The sequence below is a fragment of the Heterodontus francisci genome, chromosome 30, assembly GCF_036365525.1.
Source record: "Heterodontus francisci isolate sHetFra1 chromosome 30, sHetFra1.hap1, whole genome shotgun sequence".
In the NCBI taxonomy this organism is placed as follows: Eukaryota; Metazoa; Chordata; class Chondrichthyes; order Heterodontiformes; family Heterodontidae; genus Heterodontus; species Heterodontus francisci.
The window spans coordinates 41,791,902-41,807,599 of record NC_090400.1 but is presented as its reverse complement, the minus strand read 5'-3'; the positions used below and the strand labels follow the sequence as shown (position 1 = coordinate 41,807,599).

Sequence of the window (15,698 nt, the reverse complement as noted above, 5' to 3'; positions counted from 1 at the left end):
TTGAACACAGAAATTTGGTGCAAATTGGTTGAATTGCAGAGAATACAAAACTAGGAAGGCTGTTTGATGCTAAGGAGGTAGCACAGATGCTACTAAATAAATTGGAGCAAATACCTTTAGTAAGCAAAACCATGGCACATGACGTTTAAAATAGTGTACATAACATAGGGGTGACCTGCATGAATGGTATTGAAATAGTTAAAGATGTAATTGAGATAACCTTGGAGTCTTAGTTGACCAGATGCTCAACAGAGACAACTGCTGTAGAGCAGCAATCATCATAGCAAATAGAATGCTATATAGCCAACACAGTAGAATGCAAATCAGTTCACATCTTGAGTACTATCTCCAGTTATGGTTATTGAAACAGAAGGGATCAATTCAGGGGGGAGAAAAAGCCACTAGCACTGTAGTATAATGAAAGACAGAAAACCTGAGCTATGTTCAACCTTGACCGTAGAAAGACAAAGTCAATCAGGAAAATCCTTTCAGACTGAAGCATGATAATAGAACAAGTGGATACAGGTTTCAACTGGTAAAAGGGAAGTTTAGGATTGATGTTATGAAGCTCTTTACACAATGAGTGATCAACACACAGAGTGACATAGTGGAAGCAAAAATGTTGGAATCATTTAAAAAATAAATAATTGGTCGTTGTGATGGGGGAGAGAGGTCAGGAGGGTTCTTCTGGTTGGATGAGCCAAAATGGGCTGAATGGCTTTTCACCATGTATACTTATCTTGTGAAAACTCTGGCCTAGTGCAAAACTGCCTTGTATTTCCTATGAGCTTTTAAAATTTTTATGGATTTTTTTGAAAAAGTGAACTCTCAGCTTTTCTCTCCTAATGTTGAAAAGGTTAGCTGACCAGACAGCATGTGTTTGGAAATGCATATGCAGAGCTTCTTTGTCAATCTTGTTGAAATCTAAAGGAGGTTGTTAGTGGGCAGTATAAGTTCTAGATTGCTGAAATAATTGCAATGGAACCTTTTGTTCTTCTATTTAAAACAGGAAGAGCGAATGTACTGTTTGAGAAGTGCTCTCTGCATGTAAATGCTAACAAATCCAATTTATGGAACTGAAACTTCAACTTGTTATGAAACAAGAAGGCTGATGTTTTAGTAAATGGTGCGAGAAGCTGGGAAGAAAAGATTTACATGGAGAACATTAAGGGTTAATTTATAGAAATAAGCTTGTGACTTAGTTTTAATCATATTTACCTTGACATTTTTAAGAGTAGCCCCAAGTAAACAATTCTCACTTCTTCCAGCAAGTGCCCTTCCACATGCAACAACAAAATATTGCGTACTTTTACTTTTATTGTGTCTTTTAACTTCTGAATTTATGCATCCAGTGTTTTCCATATATATCTGGATATGTATGTGTTTTATTCATCTGAAATATATTATCATAAATCTTGCATGTTTAAATCTGTTTCTGTATAGTACAATTTATTTTAGGGTGTATGCAATTGGAATAGTTAACAGTTCAGTCATCTGGTTCTGTTGTAATGTCCATTTTGCTGTTTTCTTCAGTTTTTTTCCATTAAATGTCTGTTTTTATTTATGTTGTAGTGATTTTGAGCCTGGTCATTAAACTGATCTTTATTATTGCAAATTCAAGGTGGGAGGAGACAGTTTGCCAGACATGAATGGGGTCAGAAAGCAGCCTATCTGTTGGGGTGCAATTTAGAAGAATTGTCCTCTGCACTCTTTAAGCATCAGCCAAAGGGTGTGCTTCAGAGATCAACTTCCTTCCGGCAAGGGCCAGATGAATGTGGACAGGGGGATGGTTCAGGTAAAACCCAAACACTGTGCTTGATCAAAGCTGCTAGTTTTAAAAATGGTTTATCTGAAAGCTTCAGGAAATGTTCTAATTTTTAAATGAGGATTTTATATACATTTTTATTTAACATATCTACACAGTAAAATTTGGTTATAGTGATTGATTTGGATATATTTATGTTTGATCAGTACAGTATTGCCATTTAGAAGCATGCACTTATGTTTTGCTGTGCTGCTTGCACACTTGAACTTCGCTAAGCATAAATAAAGGAAAAATGAAGAACGTACACCTATATAGCGCCCAAGACATCCCAAAGTGCTTTACAGTCAATGGATAATATTTGACAGGCAGTACTGTTATATAAGTGTTGCAGCCAATTTGAATAGTCTGGCCTACATCTGACTCCAGACCCACAGCAATGTGGTTGACTCTTAAATGCCCTCTGAAATGGCCTAGCAAGCCACTCAGTTCTAGGGCAATTAGGGATGGGTAATAAATGCTGGCCTAGCCAGTGACACCCACATCCCCTGAACGAATATTAAAAAAAAGAATATTAAAAATTAATATCATACCCTAATTTTGCTGGTTTAAGGGAGTAATGTTGGCCAGGATACTGGCAGAATTTTTTGATACATTTCAGTTAGTGTCCTGACATCATATATGTCTGCCCAGGCATTGGCTTGGTTTAACTACTCAGCTGGAAGATGGCACCTCTGACAATTTAGTACTCTTTTAGAACTGCCTGAATTGTCAGCCTAGATTATTTACTGAATACCATTGATTTGCTCAACCACACCCTCCACCTTTGATGCCCTAATCCTCAATAAAACCATTACTCTCTCACCCTGGCCATTCCCCCTGGTATATGGCCCTCACCTCTGCTCCCTTAAGTCCAAGGGACACAGACGTGAAAGCTGTGGCAGACAGCTGGTTTAGCCATCTACCGCGGAAAGCCCTACTGGGTCCTGCTCTCATCGACTAAAACTGTTCACTATTCCAGGATCATCTTAGAATGTAAAGATAACCCCCAGCTTCTTTTCTCCACTGCAAGCAGTCTTCTTTTTAAACCCTTCCACTCTCTCACTTCCAACAATAAGTGCAAGGCGCTCATGGACTTTATCACTGAGACTGAGAGCATCTGATTAGCTGCCCTAGCCGCATCCCTCCCTTCCACTAGCCCACTGGGCCAGAATTTCTTCTAAAGCTCCCCACTGTCGAAGCCTTGAACTCCCATCATTGTCTAGTTTCTCTCTTATCTCCCCTCATTCCCTCTCTGAGTTCATCTAGTCCATGAGACACAGCACCTGCTCCCTCAATCCTATTCCCACTAAACTGACCACCCAACTTCTCCTCCTGGTTCCCATGTTAGCCGATATTTTTAACTATGTTCTCACTTCAGGTGTTGCCCCTCTCTCCTTTAAATCTGCCGTCAGCACCCCTCTCAAAAGCCAACTCTTGACCCCACCGTCCTTGCAAACTACCATCCATCTCCAACCTCCCTTCCCTCTCCAAAGTCCTTGAATGTGTATCACCTCCCAAATCCGTTCCCATCTTTCCCGGAACTCTGTTTGAATTCCTCCAATCAGGTTTCTGCCCCTGCCGAAGTACCAAAACAGCTCTTATTGAAGTCACAAATGATATACTATGTGACTCTGACGAAGCTAAACTTTCCCTCCTCATCCTTCTCAACTTGTCTGCAGCTTTTGACACGGTTGATCACACCATACTCCTCCAACGCCTCACCACTCATCCAGCTGGGTGGGACGGCTGTCAGCTGGCTCCATTCTTGTCTATCTAATCGTAGCCAGAGAATCACTTGCAATGCCTTCTCTTCCTGCTTCCACACGATTACCTCTGGTGTCCTCCAAGGATCTAACTTTGGCCCCCTCCTATTTCTCATCTATATCCTGCCCCTCAGAACATATCTGAAAGCACAGTGTTACCTTTCACATGAACGTTGATGATACCCAGATCTACCTCACCACCATTCCTTCAACTCCTCCACTGTTGCTTAATTATCAGAGTGCTAATCTGACATCCAGTACTGGATGAGCAGAGACTTCCTTCAATTAAATATTGGGAAGACTGAAACTATTGTCTTCAGTCCTTGCTCCAAACTCTGTTCCCTAGCTACCTACTACGTCCCTCTCCCTGCCAGCATTCCGAGATTAAACTAGTCTGTTCGTGTCCTTGGTGTCATATTTGCCCCTGAGATGAGCTTCCAACCACACATTCGTGCCACCATTAGGACGGCCTATTTCCACCTCGATATTGTCACCTGACTTAGCCCATGTCTCAGCTCATCTGAAACACTGATTCATGCCTTTGTTACCTCTAGACTTGACTATTCCACCGTACTCCTAGCTGGTATCCCACATTCTACCCTCCGTAAGCTTCAGGTCATCCAAAACTGTGCTGTCTGTAACTATTTCTCGCACCAAGTCCCAATCACCCATCACCCCTATGCTTGCTGACCTTCATTCGCTCCCAATAAAGCAATGTCTTGATTTTAAAATCCTCATCCTTGTTTACAAATACCTCCCTTGACTCAACCCCCCCCATCTCTGTAATCTCCTCCTGCCCCACAGCCCTCTGAGATACCTGGGCTCATTTAATTCTGGAGTCTTGAGCATCCACAATTTTAATTGCTCCACCCTTGTTGGCTGCACCTTCAGTTGCCTAGGCCCTAAGCTCTGGAATTCCCTTCCTTTACCGCTCCGAGCCTCTACCTCACTTTCCTCCTTTAAGACACTCCTTAAAACCTACCTCTTTGACCAAGCTTTTGGTCATCTGACCTAATGTATCCTTCTGTGGCTCATATTTTGTTTCGTTATACTCCTGCAAAGTGCCTTGGAACATTATGTAGTGCCTTAACGTAATACAAATACATGTTGAGCTCTGGAGTGAAACTTGAAGTCACATCTTTAGACTCTGGTGACAGTGTTACCAACTGAGCTAAGCTGATACTATATTCAACTGAAATTGCCCACATTTTTGTCACTTTTGGAATCCATTCTGCCGACATTTATATTATGTTTACATTTCTATCATTTTCAGTGCTCCAGCATGTTAAGTTTGTCCATATTGTTCCTGGGATCTGCAAGAGGCCAGAATCGTGCCCCCAGATTGTTACTACTTCAGTTATCCAAGAATCTACCCTTAGCCACCTTCTATTCCTCAGCTTTATGCTGCTCCTCAGCAGCATTATTCAAAAAAAGGTATCGGGCTCCATTTGTACACTGATGACACCCAGTTCTACCTTTCCACCGCTTTGTTTGACCCCTCCACTGCCTGTGTTGTCAACCTGCTTGTCTGACATTTAGTCCTGGATGCGCTGCATTTTCCTTCAATTAAATATTGGGAATATTGAAGCCCTTCTCTTCAGCTCCCACCACAAACATTGTCCCCTCATCAACACATTCCTTGGGGTAAACCAGATTGTTCACAACCTTGGGGTCTGATTTGACCCCGTGTTGAGCTTCTGGCTCTATAACCGCTCCATCACACTTTTCATCTCCGCAACGTTGCCCATTTCCACCTCTGCCTCAACCCATTGTTGACATCTTCGGCTGAATTCTATGAGCGCGCTGTTGATTGCGGCGGCGCTTTGAAGTTGGCGGCCCGCCTGCTTGGACTGCCCGTTGCTGAGCCCCTGCTATATTTAGTGTGGCGGCTCATTATCATAACGTGATGTGCCCCCCACCCCCCCTGGCCATATTACGTGGCAGGTGGTGGGACATCTGGCACCGTGATGGGCATTGGCTCAGCTGTGTAGCATTTGCTGGGGCCCTATTTAAAGCGGCCCAGCACTTGCTTTCTGACAGCTGCCAAATAAATACTTACCTCACTGTTGAAGAGTGGGGATGGTTACAGAACAGCAAAATGTTCTGTAGAAACTCAGCAGGCCTGGCAGCATCTGTGTAGAGAGAAGCAGTTAACTTTCAGGTCAAAGGATCCAATACCTGAAGAGGATGAACGCTCATTCCCCCAGCTAGCCGGGGTCCTCCAGGCCTCGTGCGCTCAGAGTTGCACAGAAACAGGCCCTTCAGCCCACCGTGTCGGCGCCGGCCATCAAGGACCTATCTATTCAAATGCTATTTTCCAGCACTTGGCCTATAGCCTTGTATGCTATGGCATTTCAAGTGCTCATCTAGATACACCTTAAATGTTGTGAGCATTCCTGCCTCTACCACCCCTTCAGGCAGTGTGTTCCAGATTCCAACCACCCTCTGGGTGAAAGCATTTTTCCTCAAATCCCCTCTTAACCTCCCACCCCTTACCTTAAATCTATGCCCCCTGCTTATTGACACCTCTGCAAAGGGAAAAAGTTTCTTCCTATCTACCCTATGCATGCCCCTCATAATTTTGTATACCTCAATCAGGTCCCCCCTCAGCCTTCTCTGTTCTAAGGAAAACAACCCGAGCCGATCCAGTCTCTGTTCCTAATTGAAATGCTCCAGCCCAGGCAACATCTCCTCTGCACCCTCTCCAGTGCAATCACATCCTTCCTATAGTGTGGTGACCAGAACTGTACACCATACTCCCGCTGTGGCCTAACTAGCATTTTATGCAGCTCCATCATAACCTCTCTGCTCTTATATTCTATGCCTCGGCTAATAAAGGCAAGTATCCCATAAGCCGCCTTAACCACCTTATCTACCTGTGCTGCTACCTTCAGTGATCTGTAGACAAGTACACTAAGATCCCTCTGACCCTCTGTACTTCCTATGGTCCTACCATCCAATGTATATTCCCTGGCCTTGTTAGTCCTCCCAAAATACATCACCACACACTTCTCAGGATTAAATTCCATGTGCCACTGCTCTGCCCATCTTACCAGTCCATCTATATCGTCCTGTAATCTAAGGCTTTTCTCCTCGCTTTTTACGACACCACCAATTTTCGTGTCATCTGCAAACTTACTGATCATACCTCCTATATTCACCTCTAAATCATTAATGTACACTACAAGCAGCAAGGGTCCCAGCACCAATCCCTGCGGTACACCACTGGTCACAGGCTTCCAATCGCAAAAACAACCCTCAACCATCACCCTCTGCCTCCTGCCACTAAGCTAAAGTCATCCGCAGCCAATGGGCAATCCGATCAGCAGCCTTCTTCCAGTCAGGCTGCTAGCGCAAAAATGGCACCGTGAAGGAGCACCCGCAAGCATTTCCAAAAACCACCTGACACAAATGGGTCTGCACGGGTGACCCAACACTGTGAAGAGTTCAATCTCTAAATCATCATCTCTAACATGCGTGTTGCTTTTACTGTGTTAATGAAGTGTGCCAGCATGTACCGATCCAGTCTCCTCCCATTACATCATTGGCCTTTCAGAACTGCCAATGTATGGAATAATATCATTGCCATGCCAGTATTACTCATGTGCGTCTCCATGGATGCAGTAACATGGACAATGGCTCCGTCTGCTGCTGCTGGTAATGGTGGACGCAAAGATGTTGCAGATGCGGGGTGTTGTCCAACAGGTGAACAAGGGTGCTATGTGGCTCGCAGAACCCATGGTGGTTCCTATGGCGCAGAGATCAATAAGGCGTAGCCTACATCTCTCTTGCTTGCTGCTCGTCCTGCATGCGGCACCTGGATGCTCTGTGTCCTCCTGTGTGCCTTTCCTGCTGAAAGTCCTCTGTGTCTTCATCGTCCGAGGAGGAGTCCTGCTTATGTCTGTCCTCATCCTGCAAGGCCTCCCCACTATTGAGTGCGTAGTTGTGCAGAGCACAGCAATCAGCAATGATACGAGCTACCCTTTCCAGTTCGTACTGCAGGGCACCACCCGATGTATGCAGACAAGGGAAGTGCGTTTTCAGCATGCCGATCGCCTGCTCAAGGGTGGCTCCTGTAGCTCCATGGCTGGTATTGTATCTCTCCTCTGCAGCATTGGTGGGGTGTTTCACTGGTGTCAGGAGCCTTGTCTGCAAGGGGTAGCCCTTTTCTCCAAAAAGCCACCCCTCCATCTGAGCCAGTTCAGTATGCAGCAGCGCCAGCTGGGACTAGCACTGGATGAAAGCATCATGGCAGCTGCCTGGAAAGCGGGCACATATTTGCATAAAGCAGTTACGGTGATCACATACTAACTGTACGTGAGCGAGTGGAGGCCCTTACGGTTTACCTATGCAGCTGGTCACCCAGCGGGAGCCTTGATGGCCACATGGGTGCAGTCTATGACTCCTTGCACCTGTGGAAATGCCGCGATGGAGCCGAAACTGATTGCCCTCCAGGCCTGGCTCCCAGGGTCCATCGTGAAGTGGACAAAATCACAGGCCCTCCGGTACAGGGCATTGGTGACCTCCCTGATGCAGTGGTGCACTGCTGACTGAGTGACCCCACAAAGGTCTCCAGTGGGCCCTGAAATGTTGCAGAGCTGTAAAAGTTAGGAGCCACTGTCACTAAGAGCGCCACAGGCATAGGATGTCCACTGAAGCCCATTGGCTGCAGGTCGTCGTTGAGCAGGGCACAGAGATGCGTCACCTCGCTCGACATCCGCAGTCGCCTCTGACATTGGCGCTCAGACATCCGCAGATATGTCATGCGGGACCGGTAGATGCGCAGCAATCTGTAGTGGCAAGCTGTCCTTGGGGACTGCTGCTGCTCATGACCGGGGGTCTCTATGTGGGCGGCACCGGCCTGCTGGTTTTGCCTTTGGCGCATATGGATCCTCACGAGAAGCGGATCAGACAATATAGGTTGAACGATACCCATCTCCACATGACAAATAAAGTCGTATCCCTCACTTTCTCGGAGGTTCCCAGCAGGGCAGGCGTTGTTGACTGTTACATCAGGTGCTTTCATGCATCAACTATGTGGCGTGGCATGGCATTACCAGTCTTGGCTCCCACTAAGATTGGCACAGCATGACTACATCAAGATTCTACCAGTTGCATCGATTGCCCCACCAGCCAGGTAACCTTTACACGCCTACCGTTTCTGGCACCCTCCCCACTCACGGTGATTGGAGTTCCATTGCTCCCTCACTCATACAAACAAACAACACAGAGCGGCCTTCCTTTACAGAGGGAGGGCACGCAGTACCTGCCTTCATTTCTGCAGAGCTGTGTCCCCAGTAATCACATCCCCTCTCCCACCTCCCTTCATGCCTCCAGAGCTGTGCCCTCAGTAATCCCATTCGTCCCCCCCCCCCCCCCCCCCAAACCTCCCTTCAAGTTTGCAGAGTGGAGACCCCAGTATACAGAAACTTACCTGCACTGTCTGAATGCTCCCTCTTCTGCTGTCCCACTGGCTTCTGTCATCCATGAGCGGGATGGCATGTGACAGCCATCCGTTCAGCAAAAAAAAGAACTGAGGAGCGACGAGCAGCAGGATGCATAATTGGGCAAGGTAAGTAGCGGTTAGCATATTTAAATTGGCGTGCCACCGCCGTGCGGTGGGTGGGCTGCACCGAGGTTCCACCACCGCCGGTAAAATGGGGCAGGCCATACCCAGTGTCGAGGGTCATGGCAGGCCTCTCCTGCTGGAATATTCCGGCCCCCTGCTATGACCCCCAACGTCAGAGGGCTGGTAAAATTCAGCCCCTTGAGTCCATAGTTCCAATGTTCTCCTGGCTGGCCTCGCATCACCCTGCATTAACTTAGGCTTTGCTGCCTGCATCCTAACCTATACTAAAGTGTCAGCTGTGGGTCAGTGGTAGCACTTTTGTCTCTGAGTCAAAGGTTGTGATTCAAGTTCCACTCCAGAGACTTGAATCCATAGTCCGTTCTGACACTCCAATGCAGTACTGAGGTAGGCGAATGCTGCACTGTTGAAGATACCAACATCTCCCTTCTCAGGGCAACATAAAAGATCCCATGGAGTTATTTTGAAGAAGAACAGAGGAGTTCTCGATGGCCTGGCCAATATTTATCCCTCACCCAACACCTGAAATAGGTTATCTGATCATTATCACATTGCTGTAATGTAGGTACAAACAGCAGTGACTACTATTTTTTTTTTTAAAAAGTACTTAATTGGTTGTAAAGTGCTTTGGGGCATCCTGAGGTCATGAAAGATGCTATGGCCGGCATTTAACACAGAGACGAGGCCCTGCCCAACAGCTAGAAAATTGGAGGTGAGCCTGCCTCCGCTGGCCCTAGATGCCACGATCGTTTTTTACGGTCCTCGGGCAATTAACTGCCTGCAGTTGCGGCTTCGGCACCTCTCAGGCAGGATGGCCCGCCTCCACAATTTGTCCGCGAATCAGAGGACTGACTACTCTACAGTCCCAGCAGTGCCACTGGGAGCGGTGGCCACTGCTCGGACTGCAGCAGTCCCTAGAATAGCGGACATTGAGGAGGCCCGGAGCGCAGTTAAGTGGGGTCGGGAATTGCCGGGACCAATCAGGCAGGTCCGAGCGAGGGATGGGCAGGGGTCGATTGTGAGGGCAGTGGGTTCTTCCAGCTTGGGGCAGCACTTGCCACTGGGTGAGCCCTCCATCGGGCACAGGATGCCTGATCAGGAGGGACCCCCCTCATTGAATCTGCAGGAAGACCACCCGGTTTTACCAGGTGATGTCCTCAGGTGGCAAAGTGCCCATCCGCTGCTAGTAAAATAGCAGCAGTGGCGGGAAGAGGCCCTTAAGTGCTCATTAATTAGCTACATAAGGGCCTCAATTGACCCAAGGGTGGGTGGGCCACCTGCTACCTCCCCTGCTGCTGGTGAAATACCAGTGGAACGGGTAGGTGACAGGATGCCACCCCCTGCCATCCCACCCAATTTTATGCCTCACTGCCTCTCAGCCCATTCCCAGGGTGGGTGTAAAATTCTGGCCTATGTAAATGCGTCTTTTTTTAAAGTCCTGCTAACTTATAACCCCTGTGTTCGCTGACCTATATTTGGCTTCTAATCAACCATGCCTCAATTTTTAAAATTTTAACGCTCATGTTCAGATCTGCTCATGGCCTTGCCCCTTCCTATCTACAACCTTTTGAGCTTTGTGTTGCTCCAAATCAAGCTTCCTACACATCCCCCACTTCCTCTGCTCCACCTTTTTGTTGAAGTGCTTTTAACGATCCAGGCAGTAAGCTCTGGTATTGCTCCCCAAATCTCTCTGCCTTTCCACCTCTCTTCGTTTAAGATATCCCTTAAAATCTACCTCTTTGACAAATCTTTAAGTCACCCCTCCCTAATATCTCTCTCTTTGGTGTCTGATAATACTTCTGTGAAGCATCTTGTGGCATTTTCCTTTGTTAACGATGCTATATAAATACAACTGTTGGGGATAGTGTAAAGTTGTCACCAACTGGTATAATAATAAGTTTGCTTGTCATTCTTTATTGTAAAGTCATGCTACCAGAAGTGGTAAATGATGCATTTCTTTGAAATTGCTCCCAAGCTGCCACAATCAGGTATTTCATTCCGTAGATTTACACACCGGACATTCTTGATGACGAATCTTATGAATACAGCTGAACCCCACTGATTTATGAATGAATACAATTACATAAATGCTCATGGGTTATAAGTTTGGTAAAGTGAGATCGATCATCAAAAGGAAATTATCAATTCAAGCAAGCAATGATCACTAAAACCAAATTTGTGTGTTTGTGTCTGAATTTAGTTTTTATTCCTTTTCCTAATGACTTTCATTATTGTTGTGGAAATATATTTTCTGAAACACATAAGGCAGGCAGTATATTAGTATGGTTAAAATTGTGCAACTTAGCAAATTGACGATATTAGGTATGCATTTTACATTCTAACTGTTTTCAGGAAGTTAGGATGTTATACTTTTAAAAAGTACACGACTGTGCATGGACTTGTATAACTATTATAATTTCATTATGTATGTGTTTTTAACAGGCCCTAAGATAACAGCGATAGAATGTCTGGAAGGAATGGCATCCAGTTTATATGGAGAGCTGTTTATGCTGCTAATTTCACTCATTAATAGGTGCAATTTTCATTATGTTCACTCCTTGGTTTTGCATATAATAGTGTAAATGGAAAGAAGTGTTAGACATCTTCCAAAATTCATAGCTGGCGTACCTTATTTATCTTGTGTTATTTAGAATCTGCACTATTACTGTATAGTATCTATAAACAGTTATAAGAAGTTACAATATTCTATCTCTATAACCCCTCCAGCCTTACAACCTCCCTTTTGAACTGTCTTCCTCCGAATTTGGCCTCTTGTTCATTTCCCCTCCCCTCACCTCACCTTTGGTGCAGTGTGCTAAGCCACCTCAGCCCCAGGCTGTGGAGTTCTCTGCCTAAGTCCCACTGCTTCTGCCCCTCCATCTCCTTCTTTAAGACCTTCCTTAAATCCCACCTCAATGATCTAACCTTCAGTGACCCCTCCTAATATCAACTTCTTTAGCTCAGTATTCATTATTTTTTTCTGTTTAGATCTGTATAAAGCACCTTGGGATATTTTACTAAGTTAAAGGCTCAATATAATTGCAACTTCTTGTAAATATACAAATGTCAAAACATAAAGGACCATAGACAAATGCTTAATTTGCAATATCCTTCAAAAGAAACAACTTTTTTGGTGCAAAGGCTATGCCATGCATGTATAGTTCTGATGAGTACAGATTTATTTCTGATTTGATTGTTATGCAAGCCACCATAGTTTTTTTTCATCGACTATATTTTTGTCCTGCATGGGAGCCCATCATGTTTAAGAGTCTCTAATCAAACTGCTGAAAAATATACACTAGCAAAGTTTCCGTTGCCCAATACTAAAGCTATTCAAATATAAAAGCCAAGAAATGCAAGGTTTGGTATTTCTGACATTACTCTTCATTCATACTAGGGCTCTTAAATCCACTCAGAATTCACTTTGTTCAATAATGATAGTGGACACCCCTGGATTTCAGAATCCAAAGAACACATCACATGACAGAGCTGCAACTTATGAGGAACTCTGCCACAATTACGCACAGGAGCGTCTACAGATGCTCTTCTATGAGCGGACATTTTTGAAAGAGCTTGATCGATACAAGGAGGTATTCTGCTTGTCACAGAACACAGAACAAAATTAAGCACAACTTACTGTACTTACTATGTGGTCTATAAATAAACTATACATTTTCATCTAGTAAGATCAATGTATTTGATCAATTTTTTTAACTTATAATGTAATCTGTAATCTTTAGCAGAGTAGAAATTTGAACACAATTACTTGATTCATAGCTTGCGATATAATAAATCTGTACTAATCAACTAGATGTTTGTCTAGTTGTCTAGAGTTGTAAATGTAATCAAAGTTAAGCCTACTAATCTGTCCTCTATCCTCTCTAGGAAAACATAGAACTTGAATTAGATGATGTAGAATCCAGTTCTTCTTTTTCTGTAGCTGTCATAGATCAAGCCTCTCATCAGGCGCTGGTAAGAAGCTGAGGCATGATGATTTAAAAAAAAAATAAAAAAATTTGTCATGCTGTTTAATATCAGATATAGAAAGTGAATCAACTTTTGCCCTGATAAGCACAAAGAGCTTTTACAGAAGCCAGCTTGGCTTTGCAATAATGGGAGTATGCTCAAAATCACTTACTGAAGCATGCCTTAAATTGTGTGGTTAAATAATTGATCAATAGCTACCATTAAGTCTGATGCTATCCAGATGTAAAAAATCATGTGCTATTAGTATTACTATTAATATGATGCTTTTTGAAATGCTGGTGTCTGTTTATACATGTCTCTGCTGCATTAGAATGTACTTTGCACTCATCATTGCTCCTAATGAGCCAGAGATTGCTTTCTTTCATCTAGAATTGAGTTGTTCTGCTGCAACTGTATTAAATGAATGCAAAGCTTGTATAGATCACAAAGCTAAGCAGAATTATTGCTAGGAGAGCACATTTCAGAAGTAATGCATTACTTTATATTTCTCCTGATAGGTTCGAACTTTGGCTAGAACAGATGAAGCAAGAGGGCTATTTTGGCTGCTGGATGAAGAAGCACTACAGCCTGATGGAAATGAAGATACACTTTTAGAACGACTATTTACGTACTATGGACAACAAGATGGCAATAAGAATGGTGCAGTATCATAAATAAAATAACTAAACTCTAAGCAATGAAGCAGAACAAATAATTTTACCATGTGTACCAGTAAAGTTTTGACCAGTGTGCACTGCAGTGCAATTTTTGTTTCTAGTAGAAGGTCATCAAGACATTTAGCTTTACATATCTGAAGAAGAATTATTTGATCTAGGTGACTAGTTTTGATTGTGTACTGGATGGAAGTGGAAAAACTGCTAAATCCTTACCTACCTGAATTAGTTGCCTTGCTTTACAGGCCAGAGCCCATTGCTGAAAAGCAACAAATCTCATCACTTCATCCTAGGACATTGTTACAATACCAATTGGGTAGAGTATGACACAACCGGCTGGTTGAATTATGCAAAACCGAACCCTGCTTCCCAAAATGTTGCTGCCCTACTGCAGGATTCACAGAAGTAAGGAGTAGCTATTTTAACGAAGCGTTTGTTACAGTATTTGTAAGCTCCAAGTAATAGTGATCCAATATATAGTCTTAATTCTTTTTATGTAGATGGAGACTAAGGTTTTGAATTTTCATGTATTTTTATGCCTTTTCGATTATATAATTACAGTACAATTGTATTTTTTCCCCCAGGAAAATCATTAGCAATCTGTTTATGGGCAGAGCTGGAACAGTCACTGTATTGTCTGGTTCAATTGCTGGCCTGGAGGGAGGATCCCAGCTTACCTTAAGAAGAGCCACAAGCATGAGAAAGACTTTCACCACTGGTGTAGCTGCTGTGAAGAAGAAATCGTCTTGCATTCAGATTAAACTCCAAGTGGTTAGTAGGTCAATAAATCAGTTTCAACGTTTAGGTATCATTGTGTTTAAGATTCGGGTGGCTGCATGTTTGCCAGGAAGAAAATTGTACCATAGTTATCAGTTACAGTGGTTGTATAAAGAATAATTTAATATTTATTCAGTTACTGCTTATCACTATAATTTTTATTCACAGTAATAATATGAATTGCTTCATAAAACAACACCTGAAGTCTTAAACTTTGAAATATGAGATTTTTAATATTCTTTTAATCTTGGTATTAGAGATTGTTTAAAAATAAAAAAATAAGCATCAGTAAGTTATAACTCTAACTGGATTAGATTCCATATATTATTATCCATCTATAATAAACAAAACCTTTTTAATTACGGGGAAAATAATTTTGTTCATTTACAGCTGGTAACAATAATGAACCTTTATCTAATGCTAGTGCGAATACTTTAACAAATCTTTCTTAAGTTTTTTCTTTTGGATGGATTTGTAGATTTTTGACAATTTAATTCTTGATCAGTACTTAAGATATAGCCTGCTGTTATGTTGAAAATGCCATAATAGCATCAATATTTTAATGTTAAAACTTCCAAGAGCCTCAAAACTGTTTCTACAACATATTAAAGACTGAGTTTGCAGATCATAGAATCATAGAGTTATACAGCACAGAAACACTAGACTGCTTTAAAGTATGCAATATATATATGTTCCATATTTATCATTATAGTCCCTAAAACTCTGTATTTTCCAAAAACTTTTCATTTTGCTCAGTTTGTAGAAAAAATTACTTTTTATATGCAGTGAGGTCTTGCAGGTTATTGCACTCCGCCTCTTCCTTTTCCGATCTTGATTCAGTTGCTTGTGAGAGAATTATTTCATCTTTCTGATGGCTGTTATGGCTTCTGACCAACGTTGCTACTAAACTGTACATGTGTGTAGCTGCACAGCATGTTGGAAGGTACCATGTGGTTATCCTCAGGCTCTGGCTGATCCAGAGGGCAGTCGCCGGTTCCATGTGTCTGAGATCCGGGAAGATCCGAAATCCGACACAATCTTGGTCCTGAGGATGCCAGAGTTTGAATATCGGACCTGCAGAAAATAAGTAAGCTATTTTGAAAACTGGATTAATTCAGTTCTTTTTT

At 43.3% G+C, this 15,698-nt stretch overlaps 1 protein-coding gene across 16 annotated transcripts in view; it reads left to right on the top strand.

Annotated features, from left to right (window-relative positions):
* myo18ab (myosin XVIIIA b) overlaps positions 1 to 15,698 on the top strand; it is a 346,088-nt gene that overhangs the window by 203,361 nt on the left and 127,029 nt on the right. For all 16 annotated transcript variants that reach the window (XM_068010423.1, XM_068010422.1, XM_068010417.1 and 13 more), the window contains 7 exons: positions 1,622 to 1,795; positions 11,597 to 11,687; positions 12,552 to 12,744; positions 13,040 to 13,126; positions 13,639 to 13,780; positions 14,040 to 14,199; positions 14,379 to 14,565. In XM_068010423.1, coding sequence (XP_067866524.1) covers positions 1,622 to 1,795; positions 11,597 to 11,687; positions 12,552 to 12,744; positions 13,040 to 13,126; positions 13,639 to 13,780; positions 14,040 to 14,199; positions 14,379 to 14,565 — 1,034 coding nt within the window. The remainder of the gene's footprint in view (positions 1 to 1,621; positions 1,796 to 11,596; positions 11,688 to 12,551; positions 12,745 to 13,039; positions 13,127 to 13,638; positions 13,781 to 14,039; positions 14,200 to 14,378; positions 14,566 to 15,698) is intronic.